Raw genomic sequence first — 27516 nt, 5'->3', positions numbered from 1 at the left:
GGCAGCACTGCCGATGACAGGTGACGAATTTGCAGCTACTGCGATAAAGAGGGCAGCACGGTGCTCTGTAGTTTAAAGATGGCGGATGACAGCTGTCAAAAAGCACGTGGATTTGTTTACAAATTCAAATCTCGCGCTAGTGAGGTTAAGTTGGTAGCACTGAGGTTTAGGTCCGTCAAGATGACTGCACTGAGGTTTGCGATACGTTGTTGTCTGTCAAAAAGCACGTGGCTGTCAAAAAACACGTGGATTTGTTTACCTATTCAAATCTCGCGCTAGTTAGGTTAAGTTGGTACTACTGAGGGTTAGGCCCGTCAAGATGGCAGTACTGAGGTTAGCGATGCGTTGTTGTCGATGATAGTTGTCAAAAAGCACGTGGCTTTGTTTACAAATTCAAATTTTCCGCGGGTGGTGGAGGAGACCTCTGGGAGGCCTTTGGCTGTGGTGGTGGTGGAGGAGGCCTCTGGGAGGCCTCTGGCTGTGGAGGTGGTGGATGAGGGATCTGGGAGGCCTCTGGCTGTGGTGGCGGTGGAGGAGGCATCTGGGAGGCCTCTGGCTGTGGTGGCGGTGGAGGTGGCCTCTGGGAGCCCGCGGTGGCGGTGGCGGCCGAACTGTCCTATTATACTACTGCAAGGGTTCGTTAAAGCCCTTGAAGAGCTAGTAAAACAGCTCGAGGACAGTCGCGAAACCTACAATCGTGATGAGCTGCTTGAAAACATCACAGGCTATATTGTAGATTTTAGGGTAAAGAAGAAGAACCTCGATGTAGAAAACAATTACGGAGAGAAAACAGGTCAGACTACAAGGGGTGGAAATTAGATTTCAAAAAGAGGTCCATTTTTCTTGCAAGATGCTTTACGTCGCACCGACAAAGATAGGTCTTATGACGACGATTGGACAGGAAAGGGCTAGGAGTGGGAAGGAAGCGTCCGTGGCCTTAATTAAGGTACAGCCCCAGCATTTGCTTGGTGTGAAAATTGGAAACCACGGAAAACCATCTTCAGGGCTGCCGACAGTGGGGTTCGAACCCACTATCTCCCGAATACTGAATACTGGCCGCACTTAAGCGACTGCAGTTATCAAGCTCGGTAGTTTCAATTTTACCACGGGAAAGAACTGAAAGAGGGTTCTAACATCATCACAAACCTTACGGATATCCTGAAGAAGGAATTCCCCGAAATTTATGAGTTTGCAAGTTGCTTCGTGAGAAGCCGTTCTTTTATTCGAATGGGCGCTTTAAACAAAAGTAAGACATTCAAGAGACCGGCTTTCAGTTAATAAAATACCGATATAGAAAGAAGAAAAGCAAAGATATTCCATTGATGCTAGGGATAGGTGTGTTTGATATTCTTTTCTTTTAAATATCAGCATTACACTTTGTGTATAAAGTACCTGTTATTTTTTTATGAAAGGCATTTTATTATGTTTTATATGAAACCAGTGCTAAGAATGTTAATATGCGGGCTCATTAATTTATATGGCCTATCTAATGTTAACGTGGAATTTGTCATTTCCTGGCACTTGGAGAACATTCACTGTACTGTTTGTGTTGTGGACAGTTTCCTAACATTTGCTGTTTGTGTTGTTAACAGTATACATAGTTTCCCAATATTGCTTGTAACAACGGACATACATTTCTTGCAGTCATCAAGCTTTAATGTTCGAGTCTGTAACACTTAGAGCCCCTTGTTACTGTTATCATGCGTGTTGAGAACATGAACATATGGAATTGTCATTCCACTGTGATCACAGTCTTAGCATTGTTACAACCTTTTATACAGATCGAAATACTTCAGAAACGCAGCTGGATTCACACTGTATTTGATCTCCCATTATTACTCTACTGCAATAGTGAAGTGCAATGCCTTTTGTGAGGTGATGTTAAAATATCAATGAAGTTCTCTTATTTCTAACTTGTGGCTAAAACAGAATAGCTTACAGCTGTGTATTAGTCTACCTCATGCAGAACACAAGGCGCTGAGGGTTCACGTGACGTCATCGACGGCCAAGCGTGGTGGGGAGACCTGCGCGTGATCCCTACCTCTTACTCAAACTACCTTGATCAATCGCGTGAACCAGTTCTTCTGTAACCAAAGATGGACGCCCACTTCGTTCTTCATCGTGCACGTCACTACGTCCTTCATTGAACTGTCGGACCCACCTTCTCACCATTGAATCACTCATCGCATTTTGTTCGTAAATTTCGCAAATTTGCCGATAAATTTCAATTGGTTTCACTTTCCTAGCATTCAGAAAACGAATCACAGATCTGATTTCACAAGCGGCGAGATTTTCAATCAACACCGACATTGTAAACAAGCACAACAAAGCGTACGTGGCTGACAGCGATCTCAAAATGCACACGCTTCTACTCCTTGATACAGAGCGTCTACCGTGCATGTGCGGAACTACGATCGCAGCGCTGCAGCGGAGATAAATTGAAACGGAACTTACTTTCTGGACGTGCCTCGTACTATTTTTTTTGTCTTTAGTCGCCAGTAGAGTACTTACACATGTTGGTAACTATTGCTTAGCGTGAATCAGAGATGCAATCAACAAAATTTGCTGTTGTTAGTAATGAGCACATGCAAAGAGAGATGATTTAGCTCCTGAATCGACTGGCTATCACATGAACAGTATGGTGTGTCCACTAGTTGATGCGATAAAGGTGAATTCTAAAACTTCCGTGACTGAAGCGCATTCGAGTGGTTGTCGAGATGAATCATCTTTGAGTGTTCCCAGGACGGCGCGGGCTCTTTGTTTCCTCCCACTTCTTTCTCCACTGACTATAGGCTCTTTGGTACGGTATATAATCACTGTGTAATCCATGAAGTTGCTGGTAGATTCATGACCTGTCCACTGACACATGATTCCTTCGCTAAGGCATTAACGTATTCATGCGGTATCCCGACGTGGGTAGGGACCCATACGAAGTTTACTCTGGAACCGCGTCTTTGGAGTTCATATGTTTTTTGAATATTACTGATGTGGTATATATTGGGTTTCTGGAGGAGAAGCGGTGTAGATAGTGTGGAAAAGACGCTCAGTGAATCGGTAAGGATAGTGATACTGAAACGGTAGAATCGTCTGGCATCTTTGAGGGCTTCTAAAATGGCAATAGATTCTGCTGCATAGACAGAAATATGTTCTGGCAAACGAAAATCTTGAGATTCATGTTGATCAGGACAATAGAATGCACATCCTTCGCCGCTTATTGGTATTTTTGAACCATCAGTATAAACCTTAACAGACGAAGGATATTGGAGAGTCCATTTTGACATAACTGCGCCAATCTGCGATATTTTTGTAGATATGTTAGTGATATATTCACTTCCATAGGTGCTCAAATAGAATGTCATATATGTTTAATATACTCTTTTGACAGTGTTGGGTCAGTAGTGAGTCTATATACGTGACACTTTGCAGCAGGAGATATCTTTGATTCAAAGAAAGCCGGTCTTGATCGTCTGCTAAGTGCTGTCATCTTCGAAGAGAAGTTAGAATTGTTGAATGTTTGGTGAGGGTTTGCTTTAATATGAACTTATTTGAAATAAACTGTGCACGGATATTCAAGGGCATTTCTGCGGCTTCTTATAGAACAACATTAGTTGGCGTGGTTTTCATAGCTTCAAGGCAAATTCGAATGCACTGAAATTGAAGACTATCCAGTTTATTTATGAGGCGTTTTGCCACTGATATAAAGCATGCTTCCGTATTCCAGCTTCGAGCGAATCAGTGTGCGATATAGCAGTAATAGTATAGATGGGTGTGCTCCCCACAAAGTTCGAGTTAATGTGCGTAGAATATTGATCTCTTGTTCCAATTTCGGAATAACATGTTGCATATGACCAGTCCACGTGAGTCTGGAATCGTAAACCAATCCAAGAAATTTGGTTTTTGAACGTAGGTTTTCGTCGCTAGTTGTATTAACATAAAGAAATATGTGTAAGTTATAACTTGAATAAAGCCACTCTCTATATATTTTTTTAATAAAGCCGAGCTTCTCTCCAAATTGCATTGGCCTTCATCAGGGCATGTTAAGTTCTGCTTCCGACAGTGAGCAAAGAAATTCTTCGAAGGAACATGGAAGTCATGACCGTACTATCCACGGCCTACCTCACTAACTGGACTCAAGGATCGTCGCACAGTGCTGTGGCGGTTGGGAGGGAAGTTACTGATTCACCGCCCCCTGTCGACAGTTTCTGGAGTGCGTCCCGCTGTGCCATGGTGGTGTTATGCATGTATTTCTACATTACAGGTCTCCATGTACTGAATTTGATAACTTGAAGCCGTCTTCCCTGAGCTGCGCCAAAATAACATCCACAGGGACCTACTGCTGGTCCAGGATGCATGATTTTATATCCAATAAATAATTTTCTCTTCGAAACAGACTTTCAACGTATTAGCTCGTGTTACGTACGTGTAGTACGTGTTGAAGAGATGTTAAGTACAGAACAAAAATGGCCAGCCGGACATCAGTGGGATCCGAACCCACAACCTCCCGATTTCGCGTCGGTTGCTCTACCAATTGAGGTATGGTGGCCTAGGCCATCTTTGTTCTGTTTGAAAGGATCTGAGCTACAGGTCTGGCACGGCTGCTAGCACATTGTAGAGTGCGTTTAAGTCGCCCGTTGTGGGGCATGTCAATGAATATTGAATTTTTACGACCGCATTGTAATCGAAACAGACTTTCGACGTATTAGGTCGTGTTACGTACGTGTAGTACGTGTTGAAGAGATGTTAAGTACAGAACAAAAATGGCCAGCCGGACACCAGTGGGATCCGAACACACAACCTCCCGATTTCGCGTCGGTTGCTCATGTCGGTAGCTAAATTTTATTTCGAGTTATCAAAATTTCGAGATATAGAGAATATAGTTTTTGAGCATGTATAGCACACAATTGATTCATATGTATCTACGGGGTTATACTGAATACAGTATTGTTTACAGCGTTTATAAATAAATATAAATAAATAAATATAAATAATAAGTTTATAAATAAACTAACAAACTCGTATTTTACGGTATCTTAGAGGTGAAGCTTCCACGGTTTGTAGTATTATTTAGTTTATTTTCCGGTTTGAACCGTGTTGTTGGTTTCTGTACATTCTGTACAGTTTGCCGACGTTTCGAATACATTGCAGTGTTCTTTGTCAACGCGACTGAAATACCCCTACTCGATCCGAGGTTATCAGTTCCCCAGGCGGAAATCACATTACAAAGAGTGGTTCCTGACCTTTGTCCATATATCCTAGCCTTTCTGGCTGATGTAAGCCCCCTGGCTGTCTTGTGAGAATTGTGGAACGTATGTGTCACAGCCAGGTAGTGGGGTTTGCCCGCGCCGTTATGTAATAGGTGTTTCGACCTGCGTGTTTATGTTGTGGTCTGTATTTTTATAGGCATCCAAGAATTACTGATTTTATATCCTGCATCTAAATTCATATTGTTCGCATGTTTCTTGATTTCTATAGCCTCGCGGATTTTCCTTTCCAGATTCCAAGGGATAGCTGCTAAGATCTTGGTCTTGTCAAATGATATTCCGTGTCTTGTTTCGTGGGAATGCTTAGCTACCGCTGAAATATCTGTGTTTGATTCTTGGTGTGACGGATATGTTCTTTTAGGCGGGTGGAGATCAGACGTTTTGTTTCAACAACATAGCACTTTCCGCAGGTACATTCAGTGTGGTATACTCCAGGAACCTGTAGTTCTATTGTGTCTTTTACTGGTAGTAGATAACGGGATAACTTCCGGTGTGGTTTATAGAATGTCGTATTTGTCCAGTATCTTGTCCATCTCTTTAATTATGACCCTTATTAAAGCAACTTTTCAGAAGACGGAGTACAATGCAGTAGTGAAACAAGAAACATACCTCCGTTAACACCTTTGTAAAAACCTCATTAGTTGTTTTTTCGCCGTTAACTTTATTTTCTTCCACATACATTTCAACAAAATTTATTACTTAGAGAAACACTGTCATTTATATTCGACTGACTCTGTATGTAGGTTCGAAACACACAGCCAAGATTCGTTAAATGGAGCTTGTCATCCGCGACTTCGAGGGTTGCTTTCGTACGTGACCGGTAATGAATTCACCACCCGAAAAACAATGAGGCTTCGCAGATTTTCCGATTACTAGAAGTTTGTTTTTCGGTTCCCGTCATATTAGCTCGCAGCATCACTGTATCCCTTTCTTTACTTGTTAACTGTTCCTCACAAACTATAAACGCTGTATTGCTCAGTCAATGTTGTACAAAATTCGAGTTACAGAGTATTTTTTGCTTCAAGAGTGGGAACGTTTGCTTCGAGAAATAATAAATTCGTGTAACCGAATTTCGAGTAATAAAGAAATAAATACACGTGAAGAATAGGATAAACGGCCGGGAATTTGAAGTTTCTTCGAGATACTGAAAATTCGAGTAATGGAGGTTCGAGATATCGATATTCCCCATTGCTTTCTTTATACTGTAAACGTTACACAGAGTCTCTTTATAGGTGTAATACGTCAAACACCAACATCTGACCACCAAAATGGCGCCATTCTTCCATCCATATGACGTACCCTGGTTGCCTGGTTACGGTGTCCGTATTTTGTCGACGCAAAATTATTTACGCTAATTCCAGATTTCCCTGCCCAAAAGCATATCTTTGTTAAAAGACTCAGTTTGATACAATAGGGATTAAATGCTTAATATTGAGTCAAAGAAGCTGCGGGGTCCACATCATGATTTTTGGGTCACAGAAAGGCACGTTTCGAGTAAATGAACTGCACATACTGTGGTCGTCTCACGAGACGGGGTAAGGGGTTGCTGCTCATGCGCCAGTCTCAAAGCTCAAGACCTGACAATAAACATCAGTTCCGTCCACGATGATTCTTGCGAACTGAAGTGCCGTTGTGATGTTTCAAAGTAGTAATGCAAATTGTTCTTTAGTTACACATTAACTGTAAGTACTATTCTCAATGAATAAGCCTCCGTGGCTCAGGCGGCAGCGCCTCGGCCTCTCACCGCTGGATTCCGTGGTTCAAATCCCGGTCACTCCATGTGAGATTTGTGCTGGACAAAGCGGAGGCTGGACAGGTTTTTCCCCGGGTACTCCGGTTTTCCCTGTCATCTTTCATTCCAATAGCACTCTCCATTATCATTTCATTTCATCTGTCAGTGATTGATCATTGCCCCAGAGGTGTGCGACAGGCCTCGGCAGCCGGCACAATTCCTATCCTCACCGCAAGATGGGGACTTCATTCATTCCATTCCTGACCCGATCATTGACTGGAAAACAGGTTGTAGGTTTTTCACTATACCTAATGAACATTTTAATAATAAACATGCGTCTGTTTCAGGGAGCACGCACTCTCTATCACGACTAATGTTTGTAGCTGTTGCTCTGCCGTACTTACAACCTGTCGCGACTTCTCTTCAGACGTAGATAGTACTTTTGGTAACATAACATTTTTATGTGGCACAATCGCCGCGCAGAAAACGTTTGTCACCGGACACAGGATTGATAAAAATAAAATTCTAACAGGTAATACCTTTCAATTCGGAGATTTTGATTTGTATTTACTTTTCAACAAATTGCGAGGAGGAACTAGAAAGAATAATTTGCATGAGCCCCGCGATCTAGAAGTATCAAGCTTACCACTAACCACGTCCGGGAATTTTTACCTGTGCTATATTGACGTAAACCACATAATTAGGTATACTGTGTCTTCTTTTTGTGCGAATACTTCTTGAGTTTTTCCTGACTTCCCCTTATCCTCAAATTCTGTCATATACTCTCTCTTTGTTTTCTTTTTAATTTAACTTAATTTTATTTATAATTTTCCCTTCTCGACCCTACATCACCAACAGTTATATCTCAGGTGTCAATAAAGAGGTGTTCTAGGGAAATGCTGAGTGAGCTATTTTCCAGTTTCTTTTCTTTCCTTGCGCTCTGAAAGATACAAACCAAACACAGTTTATCAAGGAGACTGGCTACGTAAAGAAAGATGTTAGTAGCATCAATCATACATCAATCACTTTCATATTGTCAAAGTCAAAGATAAGAATAAGACAGATCGATTAAAGTAACAAACCTGATCTCAACCATACCAGAATACACAGTCAGTTACGTATCGGTCGTGTAGGTGTATAATTGGCTAAATATGGAGATTAAAATTTGTAGGCAATTAATTTCCTATGTATGTAAACACCTAAGTAAATAAGTATGCATTTATAATCAAATTTATTTCATTCCTTTATTAGTAGTGACTTAAGGTTTAGAGTATATGAATACAACTAAATACAAATTAGGACACAACACTAACAGAATAAAATACTATATAAAATTGTGCTAACATAAAGAATACTTGGGTTCACAAAGATGATGATAGTAGTGAGAAATGTTGAGGAAATACTGCAGATGCTCTTGTGAGGACGTGACTGGTAAGTCCAGTCCTATGATTGCACACCACAGGCATGTTCATTGGTCTCTAATAATAATAATAATAATAATAATAATAATAATAATAATAATAATAATAATAATGTGTTGATATTCCTGTAATATGTCCAACAATGTGAAGATATACAGTTAACACTCAACATCAATTGTTTTACCTTAATATTTTACACTCTGAGATTTCGTGTGACGTTCAGGGAACTTGGCGCCATTTCCGAGCTAAATCTTGACAGAATGTTAATACTTAACGGGACACAGAATGTCGTTTGCTCACAATGTTAAATTATGCATCACATTAGGAACTTATTGAAGTTAGACATTTAATTTGACTAGGTACTGAAACTGATTTCAAAAAATGACTTTTTATTTGTGAATTTTCTAAATGTCTAATTTTCAATATCTTTTCTCAATATTTGTCTAATAACATATGTATATAATGAGTTTCCATGACTCAGGAGGCAGCGCGCCGACTTCTCACCGCTGGGTCCGTGGTTCAAATCCCGGTCACTCCATGTGACATTTGTGCTGGACAAAGCGGAGACGGGACAAGCTTTTCTCCGGGTACTCCGGTTTTCCCCGTAATATTTCATTCCAGCAAAATTATCCAATAACATTTCACCTGTCATTCATTATTAATCATTGCCCCAGAGGAGTGCGACAGGTTTTGGCAGCCGGCACAATTCCTATCTTCGCCACTAGATGGGGCTTCACCCATTCCAATCCTGACCCGGTCGAATGACTGAAAACAGGCTGTGGATTTTTCATATCTCATACATAACCTATCACCAAATTATCAACTCAGTAAAGGCAATATGAAGGGAATTATAAAGATTCAAGAACCTGCATTTTAAAAAGACTGAGAAGATGCTTTAAAGGAATTAAATAACTTACATGAAATGACAGTTGAAGTCATTGGTTGTTTCCATAGAGCATGTGTATTGTTGAGATATTAACATAATATGTACGCCATAATAAGGGAAATTTTCACAAATTAAAAATTAAAGAATTGAAAGGGGACACGGAATACCATAATTTATAAAAACAATCATTTTCTATTTAGTATAAATAGAACTACTTCCATGTTTATTTTCTTGATATGCTTTGCTCAGAAACTATAGTAATTAGGAGAATGCTTTTTTAAGTATGCTAGTAATACGGAGTTTTTAGTTTTAAGTAAATGGAATTTGATATATAGGTTTTAATGTTGTAACTGAAATATTTCTGAAACTTTCACAAACCAGAATTCCTAAATGGTCCAAATTTTACGGCTTCGTTATTATTCTGCATTAAAATGTTCTCAGAAGGAGCATGTGAAAAGAAAACGAAATTATCTCTTTGTTTTTCTGAACTGTGCAGAAACTAATAGGGGCCGACGATCTAGATATTAGGCCCTTTAAACAACAAGCAGCATCATCAGAAACTTACAAACAACACAGTCCTCATGTTCACAACGAGACTTAAAATTTTATATCGTGATGTAATGAAGATAATGTAAAAGTTATTTTGTGTTTTCTCAATACTTTTTATGAACAGCAATCATTGGCTGGAAATCGTGCAGACTGTTTAAGCAAAATTAAATGAAATGGTGTATGGCTTTTAGTGCTGGGAGTGTCCGAGGGCAAGTTCGGCTCGCCAGATGCAGGTCTTTAGATATGACTCCCGTTTGGCGACCTGCGCGTCGTGATGAGAATGAAATGATTATGATATAAAAAGTAAATCTCACTAACGTAAAAAAGTAATAATTCGTTCTTAATTATCAATAAGGATACAAAATTATAGAGGTTAAGTAAATTAATTTTGGTGATTTTTAGAAATATGTGTAAAAAATGATTTTATGTACATTATTCTATAAATTGTACAAAGCTGTTGTATAATATGGTTTGGCATAATAACAGGCTTCATAGCCATATAAGAAAAGCAATAAACTAAACTAAACATACATCTAGACCCCGTGCCAGTGAAATTAGCCAATGATGGTTAAAATTTTCGACCCTGCCGGGAATCAAACCCGGGACCCCTGTGACCGAAGGCCAGCACGCTAACCATTTATCCATGGAGTCGGACACTGTTTAAGAAGAATGACCATAAGTGCTAAGTTTGCTGATAAACATGTTATTCTATGCATTTTAAGCAGCTATAAGAACACACAGTGAAACTGTGTAGGTAATACAATGTTTGTCCATATTAACAGGAGGCTGACAACCATAGTTTCAAGGACGTCAACTTGTGGAATTTAATTTATAATTCAATGTCTACGATATTCTTCAGGAACAAGTGGGGCATCATTTTAACATAGTATCAGCAGTTATATAGAAGGAAGGGATGATCATATTCAAAATCTAGCAGTTAATTTCAGATGATATAATTACGGTTAGTTTTAAGTTAAGGCAGCCAAGTTCCCGTTAAGAATGAAATGAGAATTATACGATAAATTGATGAATAAAGGACGACGACGATGACTGGCTATACGTAGACAGATTTGCGAGCTGGCTGGCGTTGTTCAACGGTCGCTGGGTCTGTTGCCACAGGAGGTTCTTCTTCACGGTACCGCCACATCACATACATAGCAGCTGCATTCACCGCCAGTAGCAAGGCTCCGATAAGACCAAGTGGCTGAAACATAGCGACATTTGTTATCATATGTTGTTTTCAGTCTTGAACGTTGCTTACTACACTAAGAGATCTCTCCCATCCAGCATCACACCCTTCACCTGTCATGTACTGAACTTAAGCCCTCGGGATAATGCTACTGACACGATCGAAGAAAGAAAGAAAGAAAGAAAGAAAGAAATAGCAGTCTGCACCTCGAGTTGCAGATCCAAAGAAAACTAGGGTTGAATTATGGAAGTTTAAAGTTTCACGTCAACACGTTGGAACATGTGAAACTTGAAGGAAAGAAAATAATGCTTCCTGGTTATGAGGAATCCTGGACTGCATGGAAGTCGCTGAAAAGACTAAGAGTTGGAATTGGGAGATCCACGATCGACCTAAAGACATGGTGTTTCTTGAGAGACTTGTGCAACTGTAGTGAACGTTAAACGACCCCCCCGCCCCGCTTCTCAGTTGAACTGCTCCTTGGACCCCATAGCAGTGTTCATCTCTGATCCGGTACTAGTGAGTACCAAGGCCATAAACGACGTAAATATTTGAGGATAATGCTACTGACACGAACGAAGAAAGAAAGAAAGAAAGAAAGAAAGAAAGAAAGAAAGAAGTAGCAGTCTTAACCCTAGCGACTTGTCATTACTATAGCCCGGATTTCCAGGCATTATCAAACCTCAAAGTATGCATGCATTCATGCACTATCATATGGCAAAACATGAACAATAAACTGAAAAATATCCACTATCAAAATTCAGTTCCTTTTTAAACTTTGTACAATAACTATCGTAATTTCTCCAAATTGTCTTGATTTAAGCTCATCCGTTTATCTGTCAGCACATTCTTAATCGCAGAAAATGATCTTTCTACGTCGCAGCAAGTGACAGGTGCATACTTAAATGAAGATATTTGGAACAAAGTGAGGTCAAATTGTACGTTGCTTGCATTTTGACTACAGTGGGTCTTTTATAAGCTTGACGCATCTAAAATAAGGATATGGACGGATCACTTTGTTGAACCTATCTCTACATCCTGCAGTTACTTCTCGGTGCGATGATTGCAGACACATTTGAATGTCCTCAATAACTGGTAACGATTGCCGCTTGCCACGAGTAAGAGTTCCGGGTAGGAAATTCCAGGACAATAACGGAAGAGGGTTCAGTGCAAAACCAAGGTTTGTAAGTCGCTATGTCATTAACGCGACGTTACAGAAGTGTAAGACAATGAGCCGCACAATGAGTAATGCACAATTTACGGTTCAATTTATAGCATTGTATAACTGGGGCAGTTTATTCCAAAGAATTACAGAGATCGACGTGGGGCCTTCCGGCTTACGTCAATGTTTAGTCAAGCAACAGATAAGAAAGTGCCTACCAAGCTCGATAGCTGCAGTCGCTTAAGTGCGGCCAGTATCCAGTAATTGGGAGATAGTGGGTTCGAGCCCCACTGTCGGCAGCCCTGAAGATGGTTTTCCGTGGTTTCCCATTTTCATACCAGGCAAATGCCGGGGCTGTACCTTAATTAAGGCCACGGCCGCTTCCTTCCAATTCCTAGGCCTTACCTATCCCATGGTCGCCATAAGACCTATCTGTGTCGGTTGCGACGTAAAGCAAATAGCAAAAAAAAAAAGAAAGTGCCTGGTTAGTTGGATTATAGGACCACTACCGTATTTACTAACTTCGGTTATCTCATAGGATACCAGAAATACGCCTGTGTCTCTCAGTAATAGACATACTGTACAATGTGGAAAAATGACCCCAAATTCTGAAAAACCAACATTCATAAAAGGCACTATCATGCAAGTTAACATTATATATGCGCCAAAGTCAGAAGAAAAGTCATATTAGGCAATATAAACGTCCAATGTATTCGCTATCAAATCCAAAATCTTCAAAATATTCATTATGCATGAATTTTCTCCTAAAAAGGCCAAAACATGCAAACACACAGGGGAGAAAGAACTGTTATTTGGAATCGTTAAGCCATAAAGCGAATATTTGCAAAGTTTGAGAACTGTAACCAGCTTATTCAAAAATATGCATTTGCATAGAAATCCGGGCTCTAGTGATTACTGATTAGTTCCTCAATATAGTACATTACGCAACAAGTCTATAGTGGCAATAATTAAGACACGAGCATGTTTATAAAAGGAGCGAAGCGAGTTTTATAATTTCTATACGAGTGTCTTAATTACCATTACAGGCGAGTTATATACGACTGTTTATGCTCGTCGATAATTATAAATCTATTTTTTAAATATTCATAAATTTCTGTAGAAATGTCGCTTAACAGTTGAGTTGAATGAAAAGAGCGCAGAGCACATGCGCTGGGTTATTGAGTTTCCGTGAGTGGATCAGAGACCTTGACAATGTCGTATGTTTTCAAAGCTTTGATAGACGGTTATCATAACCTAGCTTTATTTCAAATACAAATTGCTAATTGTGCAGTTGGTGAAGTGAATTTGCGGGAATGTGCCGTGTGGTTGTGGATTATTGGAAGTAGAAGGTGCATTAATGTTAATATATGTGTCCGACATGTTTGATTTTGGAAACCAGTGCGAAGCTAGTGCGTTGAGCGTAGGTGCGATGCTGCCCTTACCTTAGTAGTATAATTGGACAGTTCGGGCGCCACCTCCACCTCAGGCTCCCAGAGGCCACCTCCACCTCCACCTCAGCCAGAGGCCTCCCAGATGCCACCTCCACCTCCACCTCAGCCAGAGGCCTCCCAGATGCCTCCTCCACCTCCCGCGGGAAATTTGAATTTGTAAACAAAGCCACGTGCTTTTTGACAGCTGTCATCGACAACAACGCATCGCTAACCTCAGTACTGCCATCTTGACGGGCCTAAACCTCAGTAGTGCCAACTTAACCTAACTAGCTCGAGATAAACAAAGCCACGTGTTTTTTGACAGCCACGTGCTTTTTGACAGATTTGTAAACAAAGCCACGTGCTTTTTGACAGCTGTCATCGACATCAACGAATCGCTAACCTCAGTACTGCCATCTTGACGGGCCTAAACATCAGTAGTGCCAACTTAACCTAACTAGCATGAGGTAAACAAAGCCACGTGCTTTTTGACAGCCACGTGCTTTTCGACAGATTTGTAAACAAAGCCACGTGCTTTTTGACAGACAACAACGCATCGCTAACCTCAGTACTGCCATCTTGACGGGCCTAAACCGCAGTAGTACCAACTTAACCTAACTAGCGCGAGATAAACAAAGCCACGTGCTTTTTGACAGCCACGTGCTTTTTTGACAGCTGTCATCCGCCAACTTTAAACTACAGAGCACCGTGCTGCCCTCTTTCGTCACCTGTCATCGGCAGTGCTGCCATCTTGACGGGCCTAAACCTTAGTGCTACCAACTTAACCTCACTAGCTCGAGATAAACAAATCCACGTGCTTTTTGACAGCCACGTGCTTTTTTGATAGCTGTCATCCGCCATCTTTAATCTATAGAGCACAGTGCTGCCCTCTTTAGCTACTTACCTTTGAAATGTGGTGGCGGATAATTTGAAAAATGCTTTTCGACAAGCAGCCATCTTTAATCCAGAGAGAACAGTGCTGCCCTCTATGTGGTGGCGGCAAATTGAAAAATTCCACGTGCTCTTGTTTGAAAACAAACTCACGTGCTTTTTTGACAGCTGTCATCTGCCATCTTTAATCTATAGAGCACAGTGCTGCCCTCTTTAGTTTGAAATGTGGTGGTGGTAAATTCCACGTGCTCTTGTTTGGAAACAAAGCCATGTGCAGCTGTCATCCGCCATCTTTAATCAACAGAGCACTGTGCTACTATCATGCGGGTAATTTCATCACCTGTCATCCGCCATCTTTAATCCACAGAACACCATGCTGCCCTCTTTGTGGCTACTACCTTAAGCACGTAGTAGCGGGCAATTTGAAAAGTTCTGTTAGCTATCATCCGCCATCTTTAATCAAGAGAGCACTGTGCTGCCATCTTTAGCTAGATACCTTTGAAATGTGGTGGCGGTAAATTGAAAAATTCCACGTGCTCTTGTTTGGAAACAAACTCACATGCTTTTTCGACAGCTACCATCCGCCATCTTTAATCAACAGAGCATAGTGCTACCCTCTTTAGTTTGAAATGTGATGGCGGCAAATTCCACGTGCTCTTGTTTGGTAAACATAGCCATGTGCTTTTTTGACAGCTGTCATCCGCCATCTTTAATACAGAGAGCACCGTGCTGCCCTCTTTATCGTAGTAGATGTAAATTCGTCACCTGTCATCCGCAGTGCTACCATCTTTAGCTAGATACCTTTGAAAAGTGGTGGCGGATAATTTAAAAAGAAAAATTCTACAGCAGCCCTCTCTCGACGCTAATTGCATAAGATGGCGGCTATACATGACTCCTTAAGGGTGCTTACGCAAGATGGCTGCTATACATAGACTCCCTTGGGATGCTTGCGCAAGATGGCAGTTATACATGGCTCCTTATGAGATGCCCTAGGGATGCTTGCGCAAGATAGCGGCTGCTCTTATGGGACGGCTTAAGGGTCCTTGCACAAGATGACTTGAGACGCCCTAAGGATGCTTGCGCAAGATGGCGGACACAAGATGGCGGCTATACACAACTCCTTATGAGACGCTTTAAGGGTGCTTGCGCAAGATGGTTGCTACTCTTAGCTTAGAGGCTAACGTGTCGTGATAGTTCGATTCATTAAATTTAGGGCTTAAATGCAAAATGTTAAATATATCGAAAACGGTGCACCGTAGAGCAAAACGGACAAAATTTTTCTGCCTAATGCCTAGGTTCGCAGTATGAGGAACAAGAAAATCATAGTCTAATGATGGGATCAACGGTTCGGTTCCTACTTAGGCCCTTTGGCATTTGCTCTGTTTTAGCTTGTATTGAAGCGAGTCTTCGTAACATGATCAGGTCTAGCTATGGTAGAGAGTATAACGTACCGTGCAGGTTCGATTCATTAAATTTGGAGGCTTAAATGCAAAATGTTAAATATCTCGAAAACGATGCATCGTAGAGCAAAACGGACAAAATTTTTCCGCCTAATGCGTAGGTTCGTAGTATCAGGAACAAGAAAAAACATAGTCTAATGATGAGATCAACGGTTCGATTCCTACTTAAGCCCTTTGCCATTCGCAGCTATCTATTTCTACAAGATGGTGGCTGCTCTTATGAGAAACAAGATGCCTTGAGACGTCCTAGGGATGCTTACGCAAGATGGCAGACACAAAATGGTGACTATACATAGCTCCTTATGAGACGGCCTAGGGGTGCTCGCACAAGATGGCGGCTACTCTTATGAAGAAAGCTAGCTTAGAGGCTACTGCGCAAGATAACAGCTGCTGTTATGCATTTGGTGGAGGGCAATTTGAAATTCTATGTGCTTAATCAACAGAGCACCCTGCTGCCCTCTTTAGCTGAAATGTGGTGGTGGATAATTTGAAAAATTCTTTTGACAGCTATCATCTTTAAACAAAGGCGACTATACATAGGCTGTTAAGGCCTTATCATTCTCCTCCTCCTCCTCCTCCTCCTCCCCCTCCTCCTTCTCTACCTCCTCCTCCGCCTCTTATGTCAAGGCATAGCTTTATATCGAACAAGTTTAAACCTGCATCGCGAAGGCAAGCGTGTGCAGCGATAACATTATTGTGCATGTTTAGACTTTCGAAACATAAGAAGAGTAGAATCAAACGCTGTACTCGATACGACATGTGATCAGAACATTGATTGATGCGTTCAGAAAACAAAATAAGTGATCAAGACTAGAATCGAACAATGTACTCAATACATCATGTGTTTAGAATATGTCAGGGGATACGCTTGTTCTAAGAAGATCAGATTGAAACATAACAAGACTAGAATAGAACACTGTAATCGATGTTGTTAACTTCAACATGTGATCAGAACATTGATTGATGTGTTCAGAACACAAAATAAGTGATCATGACTAGAATCGAACACTGTATTCGATACAACATGTGATCAGAACATTGATCGATGTGTTCAGAACACGAAATAAGTGATCAAGACTAGAATCGAACACTGTACTCAATACAACATGTGTTTAGAACATGTTAGGGGGTACCCTTGTTCTAAGAAGATCAGAATGAAACATAACAAGACTAGAATCGAACACTGTAATCGATGTTGTTAACCTCAACATATGATCAGAACATTGTTTGATGTGTTCAGAGCAAAAGTACAATTTTGATTATTTGCGCAGCTAACTCGCTCGGTAAACGATATAGCCAAAGTATATCTTCAAATTATTTACCTTCCATCATTCGTCTTGTGTGTAAAAATCAGTCGAACAAGTTATCGCATAAACATGGCTGAAAAAAATCGTGATAGGGTATGGAACCCAGGGGTTACATCTTATCAGAAGGGCAAAAAGGATGAAAGGACTCTTCCTCCTCCTTACCGCACATTCCTTGGCTAAAGGGCTAATGGGCTAAAGGGCTAATGGGCTAATGGGCTAAAGGGCTAAAGGGCTAAAGGTGCAACAACCTCATCGATCGCTATCAGCAAGAACGCTTGTACTTTGTTAAGTGTAGAAAATTAATCTTTATTGGTAAATGGTTTTATGTTCAGAACAAGGAATGGAACCTAGGGGTTACGTCTTACCTAATAAAATCCCCGAGGTGCGATGAGTTACGTTTTTCGAACTAGTGTTTGGAACACTGAACTTTTCAAGATGGCAAGAGTGAGGTTAGCAATGTTCTGTTGTTGGATTTTAAATTCCGCGCTACAACATGCATAAGGTGGCAGCCCTTGAGGTTTACTCCCGTAAAGATGGCAAGAGTGAGGTTAGCAATGTTCCGTTGTTGGATTTTTAAAATTCCCCGCTATAACATGCAAAAGGTGGCAGCCTTGAGGTTTACCGCCGTAAAGATGGCAGCAGTGAGGTTAGCGACGCTCCATTGTCCTTCAAAGTGAGGTTAGGGTTCGTCAAGAAGACAGCTGTCAAAAAAGCACGTGGCTATGTTTACCAAACAAGAGCACGTGATCGTGACGTCACGGTCACGTAGTATGCTGCCTCAGCATGCAAAGTTCAATGTCTACACCTACGTAGTTAACACTCTGCTATGTTCACAAGATTTTTATACATCACTATTCTTTATGTTTTAAGTTCATTCACATAGGCTATGCTAAGATAGCAGCACAAACACATGCGAACTTTGTACATTCTAATGGAATAAATTTAGTACTGTGTGCGTCATGGATACATGATGTGTGCACGGATTTAATCTTGACTATACGTAATGCTGCTGCTTTGTTTACAAGATTTTTATACATTGCTATTCTTTATGCTTTAAGTTCGTGCACGCACAAGCGATACTCGTACGCTCTAGCAGGAGAAGTTTAGTACGATATTCGATACATACATTATCGATAGGTGATGTGTACACGCTTTAGAACATAGCTCATCTTTATGCTTTAAGTTCGTGCACATGGGTTAGGGATACACAAAAGCGATTGCTACATGCTCTAGCGGAAGAAGTCTAGTACGATAGTAGATGCATGTAAAATCGATAGGTTATGCTAAGATAGCAGCACACTTACATGATTTTAGCACAATCTAGTGGGAAAAGTTTAGTATGATAGTCGTTTCATGCAAAATCATTAGGTAATGTGTAAACGCTTCGAAACAAGGCTATTCTTTGTACTTTAAGTTCATGCGTACAGGTTCTGTTAAGATAGCGGCACAATCTAGCGCAAGAAGTTTAGTACGAGAGTCGATGTATGTAAAATCGATAAGTAATGAGTACACGCTTTAAAACATGGTTATTCTTCGTACTTTCAGTTCATGCATCTTAGTTATGCTAAGATAGCAGCACAATCTAGCGGAAGAAGTTTAGTACGATATTTGTTGCATGCAAATCGATAGGTGATGTGTACACACTTTGAAACATGGCTATTCTTTTTACTTTAAGGTCATGCGTATAGGTTATGCTAGGATAGCAGCACAATCTAGCGGGAGGAGATTAGTACGAGAGTCAATGCATGCAAAATCCATAGGTAATGTGTACATGCTTTGAAACATGGCTATTCTTTGTACTTTTAAGTTCATGTGTATAAGTTATGCTAAGATGCCAGCACAATCTAGCGGAAGAAGTTTAGTACGAGAGTCAATGCATGCAAAATCGATAGGTAATGTGTACACGCTTTGAAACATGGCTATTCTTTGTACCTTAAGGCCATGCGTATAGGTTATGCTAAGATACCAGCACAATCTAGCGGAAGAAGTTTAGTACGAGAGTCGATGCTTGTAAAATCGATAGGTAATGTGTACACACTTTGAAACATAGCTATTCTTTTTACTTTAAGGTCATGCGTATTGGTTATGCTAAGATAGCAGCACGATCTAGCGGAAGGAGTTTAGTACGAGAGTCAATACATGCAAATTCGATAGTTGATGTGTACACGCTTTGAAACATGACTAATCATTGTACTTTAAGTTCATTGGTATAGGTTATGCTAAGATAGCAGCACAATCTAGCGGAATAAATTTAGTACGAGATTTGATGCATGCAAAATCAATAAGTAATGTGTACACGCTTTGAAACATGGCTATTCTTTGTACTTTAAGTTCATGCGTACAGGTTATGCTAAGATAGCAGCACAACCTAGCGGAAGAAGTTTAGTACAATATTTGTTGCATGCAAAGTCGATAGGTAATGTGTACACACTTTGAAACATGGCTATTCTTTTTACTTTAAGGTCATGCGTATTGGTTATGCTAAGATAGCAGCACGATCTAGCGGAAGGAGTTTAGTATGAGAGTCAATACATGCAAATTCGATAGTTGATGTGTACACGCTTTGAAACATGGCTATTCTTTGTACTTTTAAGTTCATGTGTATAAGTTATGCTAAGATACCAGCACAATCTAGCGGACGAAGTTCAGTACGAGATTCGATGCATGCAAAATCGATAGGTGATGTGTACACACCTTTTTACTTTAAGGTCATGCGTATAGGTTGTGTTAAGATAGCAGCACAATCTAGCGGAAGGAGTTTAGTACGATATTTGATGTATGCAAAATCAATAAGTAATGTGTACACGCTTTGAAACATGGCTATTCTTTCTACTTTTAAGTTCATGTGTATAAGTTATGCTAAGATAGCAGCACGATCTAGCGGAAGGAGTTTAGTATGAGAGTCAATACATGCAAATTCGATAGTTGATGTGTACACGCTTTGAAACATGGCTATTCTTTGTACTTTTAAGTTCATGTGTATAAGTTATGCTAAGATACCAGCACAATCTAGCGGACGAAGTTCAGTACGAGATTCGATACATGCAAAGTCGATAGGTAATGTGTACACGCTTTAAAACATGGTTATTCTTCGTACTTTCAGTTCATGCATCTTAGTCATGCTAAGATAGCAGCACAATCTAGCGGAAGAAGTTTAGTACGAGAGTCGATGCGTGCAAAATCGATAGGTAATGTGTACACGCTTTGAAACATGGCTATTCATTGTACTTTAAAGTCATGCTAAGATAGCAGCACGATCTAGCTGCTGAAGTTTAGTTCGATGGTCGATGTATGTAAAATCGATAGGTGATGTGTACACGCTTTGAAACATAGCAATTCATACTGCTGCTCTGTTCCCAAGACTTTTAAGAATAGCTAATCCTAATGCTGCTCTTAGCGACGTCGAGCTAAGGATTGATTACGTGACCGTGACGTCACGATCACGTGCTCTTGTTTGGTAAACATAGCCACGTGCTTTTTTGACAGCTGTCTTCTTGACGAAACCTAACCTCACTTTGAAGGACAATGGAGCGTCGCTAACCTCACTGCTGCCATCTTTACGGCGGTAAACCTCAAGGCTGCCACCTTTTGCATGTTATAGCGGGGAATTTTAAAAATCCAACAACGGAACATTGCTAACCTCACTCTTGCCATCTTTACGGGAGTAAACCTCAAGGGCTGCCACCTTATGCATGTTGTAGCGCGGAATTTAAAATCCAACAACAGAACATTGCTAACCTCACTCTTGCCATCTTGAAAAGTTCAGTGTTCCAAACACTAGTTCGAAAAACGTAACTCATCGCACCTCGGGGATTTTATTAGGTAAGACGTAACCCCTAGGTTCCATTCCTTGTTCTGAACATAAAACCATTTACCAATAAAGATTAATTTTCTACACTTAACAAAGTACAAGCGTTCTTGCTGATAGCGATCGATGAGGTTGTTGCACCTTTAGCCCTTTAGCCCTTTAGCCCATTAGCCCTTTAGCCCTTTAGCCCCTTAGCCCATTAGCCCTTTAGCCAAGGAATGTGCGGTAAGGAGGAGGAAGAGTCCTTTCATCCTTTTTACCCTTCTGATAAGATGTAACCCCTGGGTTCCATGCCCTATCACGATTTTTTTTCAGCCATGTTTATGCGATAACTTGTTCGACTGATTTTTACACACAAGACGAATGATGGAAGGTAAATAATTTGAAGATATACTTTGGCTATATCGTTTACCGAGCGAGTTAGCTGCGCAAATAATCAAAATTGTACTTTTGCTCTGAACACATCAAACAATGTTCTGATCATATGTTGAGGTTAACAACATCGATTACAGTGTTCGATTCTAGTCTTGTTATGTTTCATTCTGATCTTCTTAGAACAAGGGTACCCCCTAACATGTTCTAAACACATGTTGTATTGAGTACAGTGTTCGATTCTAGTCTTGATCACTTATTTCGTGTTCTGAACACATCGATCAATGTTCTGATCACATGTTGTATCGAGTACAGTGTTCGATTCTAGTCATGATCACTTATTTTGTGTTCTGAACACATCAATCAATGTTCTGATCACATGTTGAAGTTAACAACATCGATTACAGTGTTCTATTCTAGTCTTGTTATGTTTCAATCTGATCTTCTTAGAACAAGCGTATCCCCTGACATATTCTAAACACATGATGTATTGAGTACATTGTTCGATTCTAGTCTTGATCACTTATTTTGTTTTCTGAACGCATCAATCAATGTTCTGATCACATGTCGTATCGAGTACAGCGTTTGATTCTACTCTTCTTATGTTTCGAAAGTCTAAACATGCACAATAATGTTATCGCTGCACACGCTTGCCTTCGCGATGCAGGTTTAAACTTGTTCGATATAAAGCTATGCCTTGACATAACAGGCGGAGGAGGAGGTAGAGAAGGAGGAGGAGGAGGAGGAGGAGGAGGAGGAGGAGAATGATAAGGCCTTAACAGCCTATGTATAGTCGCCTTTGTTTAAAGATGATAGCTGTCAAAAGAATTTTTCAAATTATCCACCACCACATTTCAGCTAAAGAGGGCAGCAGGGTGCTCTGTTGATTAAGCACATAGAATTTCAAATTGCCCTCCACCACATGCATAACAGCAGCTGTTATCTTGCGGAGTAGCCTCTAAGCTAGCTTTCTTCATATGAGTAGCCGCCATCTTGTGCGAGCACCCCTAGGCCGTCTCATAAGGAGCTATGTATAGTCACCATTTTGTGTCTGCCATCTTGCGTAAGCATCCCTAGGACGTCTCAAGGCATCTTGTTTCTCATAAGAGCAGCCACCATCTTGTAGAAATAGATAGCTGCGAATGGCAAAGGGCTTAAGTAGGAATCGAACCGTTGATCTCATCATTAGACTATGTTTTTTCTTGTTCCTGATACTACGAACCTACGCATTAGGCGGAAAACTTTTGTCCGTTTTGCTCTACGATGCATCGTTTTCGAGATATTTAACATTTTGCATTTAAGCCTCCAAATTTAATGAATCGAACCTGCACGGTACGTTATACTCTCTACCATAGCTAGACCTGATCATGTTACGAAGACTCGCTTCAATACAAGCTAAAACAGAGCAAATGCCAAAGGGCCTAAGTAGGAACCGAACCGTTGATCCCATCATTAGACTATGATTTTCTTGTTCCTCATACTGCGAACCTAGGCATTAGGCAGAAAAATTTTGTCCGTTTTGCTCTACGGTGCACCGTTTTCGATATATTTAACATTTTGCATTTAAGCCCTAAATTTAATGAATCGAACTATCACGACACGTTAGCCTCTAAGCTAAGAGTAGCAACCATCTTGCGCAAGCACCCTTAAAGCGTCTCATAAGGAGTTGTGTATAGCCGCCATCTTGTGTCCGCCATCTTGCGCAAGCATCCTTAGGGCGTCTCAAGTCATCTTGTGCAAGGACCCTTAAGCCGTCCCATAAGAGCAGCCGCTATCTTGCGCAAGCATCCCTAGGGCATCTCATAAGGAGCCATGTATAACTGCCATCTTGCGCAAGCATCCCAAGGGAGTCTATGTATAGCAGCCATCTTGCGTAAGCACCCTTAAGGAGTCATGTATAGCCGCCATCTTATGCAATTAGCGTCGAGAGAGTGCTGCTGTAGAATTTTTCTTTTTAAATTATCCGCCACCACTTTTCAAAGGTATCTAGCTAAAGATGGCAGCACTGCGGATGACAGGTGACGAATTTACATCTACTACGATAAAGAGGGCAGCACGGTGCTCTCTGTATTAAAGATGGCGGATGACAGCTGTCAAAAAAGCACATGGCTATGTTTACCAAACAAGAGCACGTGGAATTTGCCGCCATCACATTTCAAACTAAAGAGGGTAGCACTATGCTCTGTTGATTAAAGATGGCGGATGGTAGCTGTCGAAAAAGCACGTGAGTTTGTTTCCAAACAAGAGCACGTGGAATTTTTCAATTTACCGCCACCACATTTCAAAGGTATCTAGCTAAAGATGGCAGCACAGTGCTCTCTTGATTAAAGATGGCGGATGATAGCTAACAGAACTTTTCAAATTGCCCGCTACTACGTGCTTAAGGTAGTAGCCACAAAGAGGGCAGCATGGTGTTCTGTGGATTAAAGATGGCGGATGACAGGTGATGAAATTACCCGCATGATAGTAGCACAGTGCTCTGTTGATTAAAGATGGCGGATGACAGCTGCACATGGCTTTGTTTCCAAACAAGAGCACGTGGAATTTACCACCACCACATTTCAAACTAAAGAGGGCAGCACTGTGCTCTATAGATTAAAGATGGCAGATGACAGCTGTCAAAAAAGCACGTGAGTTTGTTTTCAAACAAGAGCACGTGGAATTTTTCAATTTGCCGCCACCACATAGAGGGCAGCACTGTTCTCTCTGGATTAAAGATGGCTGCTTGTCGAAAAGCATTTTTCAAATTATCCGCCACCACATTTCAAAGGTAAGTAGCTAAAGAGGGCAGCACTGTGCTCTATAGATTAAAGATGGCGGATGACAGCTATCAAAAAAGCACGTGGCTGTCAAAAAGCACGTGGATTTGTTTATCTCGAGCTAGTGAGGTTAAGTTGGTAGCACTAAGGTTTAGGCCCGTCAAGATGGCAGCACTGCCGATGACAGGTGACGAAAGAGGGCAGCACGGTGCTCTGTAGTTTAAAGATGGCGGATGACAGCTGTCAAAAAAGCACGTGGCTGTCAAAAAGCACGTGGCTTTGTTTATCTCGCGCTAGTTAGGTTAAGTTGGTACTACTGCGGTTTAGGCCCGTCAAGATGGCAGTACTGAGGTTAGCGATGCGTTGTTGTCTGTCAAAAAGCACGTGGCTTTGTTTACAAATCTGTCGAAAAGCACGTGGCTGTCAAAAGCACGTGGCTTTGTTTACCTCATGCTAGTTAGGTTAAGTTGGCACTACTGAGGTTTAGGCCCGTCAAGATGGCAGTACTGAGGTTAGCGATTCGTTGATGTCGATGACAGCTGTCAAAAAGCACGTGGCTTTGTTTACAAATCTGTCAAAAAGCACGTGGCTGTCAAAAAACACGTGGCTTTGTTTATCTTGAGCTAGTTAGGTTAAGTTGGCACTACTGAGGTTTAGGCCCGTCAAGATGGCAGTACTGAGGTTAGCGATGCGTTGTTGTCTGTCAAAAAGCACGTGGCTTTGTTTACAAATCTGTCGAAAAGCACGTGGCTGTCAAGAAGCACGTGGCTTTGTTTACCTCATGCTAGTTAGGTTAAGTTGGCACTACTGAGGTTTAGGCCCGTCAAGATGGCAGTACTGAGGTTAGCGATTCGTTGATGTCGATGACAGCTGTCAAAAATCACGTGGCTTTGTTTACAAATCTGTCAAAAAGCACGTGGCTGTCAAAAAACACGTGGCTTTGTTTATCTCGAGCTAGTTAGGTTAAGTTGGCACTACTGAGGTTTAGGCCCGTCAAGATGGCAGTACTGAGGTTAGCGATGCGTTGTTGTCGATGACAGCTGTCAAAAAGCACGTGGCTTTGTTTACAAATTCAAATTTCCCGCGGGAGGTGGAGGAGGCATCTGGGAGGCCTCTGGCTGAGGTGGAGGTGGAGGTGGCATCTGGGAGGCCTCTGGCTGAGGTGGAGGTGGAGGTGGCCTCTGGGAGCCTGAGGTGGAGGTGGCGCCCGAACTGTCCAATTATACTACTTACCTTATTGGTCAAAAAGTTGTATCATAATGAAAATATGAACTCTGATTGGTGGAGAACCTGTATCATAATGAAACTTGAAGTAAAATGAGCCTCATTAAGATTCAGTTTTCTGGCATATAATATTTCTATTTCGGCATCGTCGAGCATAAATATGTTTTAAAATCCATATTTATTATTGTGAAAGGAGTAAGGCCACCCGGTGAATTTTAAACTGTGTATTCCACGACTGTGCATCCATCTCTAGGAAAAACCTTGAACTTAATGAAATTATAGTAGCTTTTCCATTTAAGGAATATATGGTTCTGACATCAAAATGTTACCTAATCTAGAGTTCAGATGTCATTACTTGTCAGGGAGAATGTTTGTATTTAGATAATATTCCTACTGTTGATCTTCCATTGTTTATTTTAATTATCTGAAGTTACCTAAGCTGCAATTTTTCCTCAATCCGCACCTCTAGAAGTGTGATATCGAGCTAATTCACCTATCAGAATATCTGATATTAATTTTATTTAATCCAATCAAAGGAGTTTTTTAAAACATCTGGATGGTTCTGCCAAACTACTATAAAATATAAGACGCGAGCTTTGAGGATTGTCTGTCTGACCTGCGGCAGCTTTAGTGTGTGTACTACGGACTAAGGAGAAAGGAAATCTCCTCCGCGAGATTAAAACGGCGGGATTTCGACATCGTGACATCATAAATAAACAAGGTATGGAAGTCTATTTTATTAAGTGAACTACTGCGTGTGAAGCTTGGAAAGATTTCTACGTCCCCTTTAGTATGTAACTACTTAGTCTCAGGCTCCGTTCTCAAATTAAAAGTAGGGCTTTCTCTTTCGAGAACTAATGCAACTTTCATCTTTAGATTTTATATTTTCATTTCCCCTACGGAAATAGTTGAAATGTAAGGAAGCACGAGTGGTTACCCTTGTTGACCTTCCTTTAAATTTGTGTTGGGTGACTAAATTTTTCAACCATCTAAATTTTCTTTCGGTTTTTCGGCTTTTACCTTCTAATACTTTGTCACCCGGTAGCGTGAGATCATAGGGCCGGACGCCCACTTAGGGATCTTGCTTCTTAAATTATTTTGGAGTGCTTGAACTTCGCCTCCATTTCACTGTGTACTTTCGGCCTTGTAAATGCAAACCGTATTCTCCCTTTCTTCGGCCGAGTAGCGTGGGCTATATGCCTCTGTAAATATTTTCTATTTTTCTAGGATAGCTTTCATATTAGTTGTGTAGGGGTATTTGTACAGCAGTGTACTACTGCTTTCTACTGTGATGATGACTGAGGCGGTCATGGTTGAAGATTGATAGCCCACAAGGGACAAACTGTACCCTGATGTAAAACAAACTCTCGGGGTTAGAAAATCTGAGTATTGTAAATCTTGAGGAAGCTAGGGCATCTGTTTTTTTACTATTTCCAGGAGGGGATTACCTCCCCCTTGCTAGTTTCTGAAGACCTGCGGGTCACTAATTTTGACTATGTTACTCGGTAATAATTAATAATAGTCCGCCTCTGTGGTGTAGTTGTTAGTGTGATTAGCTGCCACCCCCGGAGGCCCGGGTTCGATTCGCGGCTCTGCCACGAAATTTGAAAAGTGGTACGAGGGCTGGAACGGGGTCCGCTCAGCCTCGGAAGGTCAAATGAGTTGAGGTGTGTTCCATTCCCACCTCAGCCATCCCAGAAGTAGTTTTCTGTGGTTTCCCACTTTTCCTCCAGGAAAATGCGGGGATGGTACCTAACTTAAGGCTACGGCCACTTCCTTCCCTCATCCTTGTCTACCCTTTCCAATCTTCCCATCCCTCCACAAGGCTCCTGTTCAGCATAGCAAGTGAGGCCGTCTTGGCGAGGTACTGGTCATTCTCTCCAGTTGTATCCCCGACCCAATGTCTCACGTTCTATCATTGCCTTTGAGGCGGTAGAGGTGGGATCCCTCGCTGAGTCCGGGGGGAAAATGCAACCCTGGAGGGTAAGCAGACTGAGAAGCAGGAGAAGAATAACAAGTTAACTCAATGACTTAGATAGCGACATATTAGTGTCACATTTCAGAGTAA

The 27516-nt window shown here is 41.2% G+C and overlaps 1 protein-coding gene across 1 annotated transcript in view; it reads right to left on the bottom strand.

Annotated features, from left to right (window-relative positions):
- Window positions 1-8223: 8223 nt before the first annotated feature.
- Window positions 8224-27516, bottom strand: part of LOC136874663 (uncharacterized) — a 159487-nt gene continuing 140194 nt past the window's right edge. Inside the window, exon 4 of the mRNA XM_067148294.2 lies at window positions 8224-11053. Coding sequence (XP_067004395.2) covers window positions 10904-11053 — 150 coding nt within the window. The 3' untranslated portion in view covers window positions 8224-10903. The remainder of the gene's footprint in view (window positions 11054-27516) is intronic.

Source organism: Anabrus simplex, chromosome 5 (assembly GCF_040414725.1).
Source record: "Anabrus simplex isolate iqAnaSimp1 chromosome 5, ASM4041472v1, whole genome shotgun sequence".
NCBI classification, from domain to species: domain Eukaryota; kingdom Metazoa; phylum Arthropoda; class Insecta; order Orthoptera; family Tettigoniidae; genus Anabrus; species Anabrus simplex.
The sequence above is the reverse complement of the archived record's forward strand: the minus strand, read 5'-3'. Positions and strand labels throughout refer to the sequence as shown.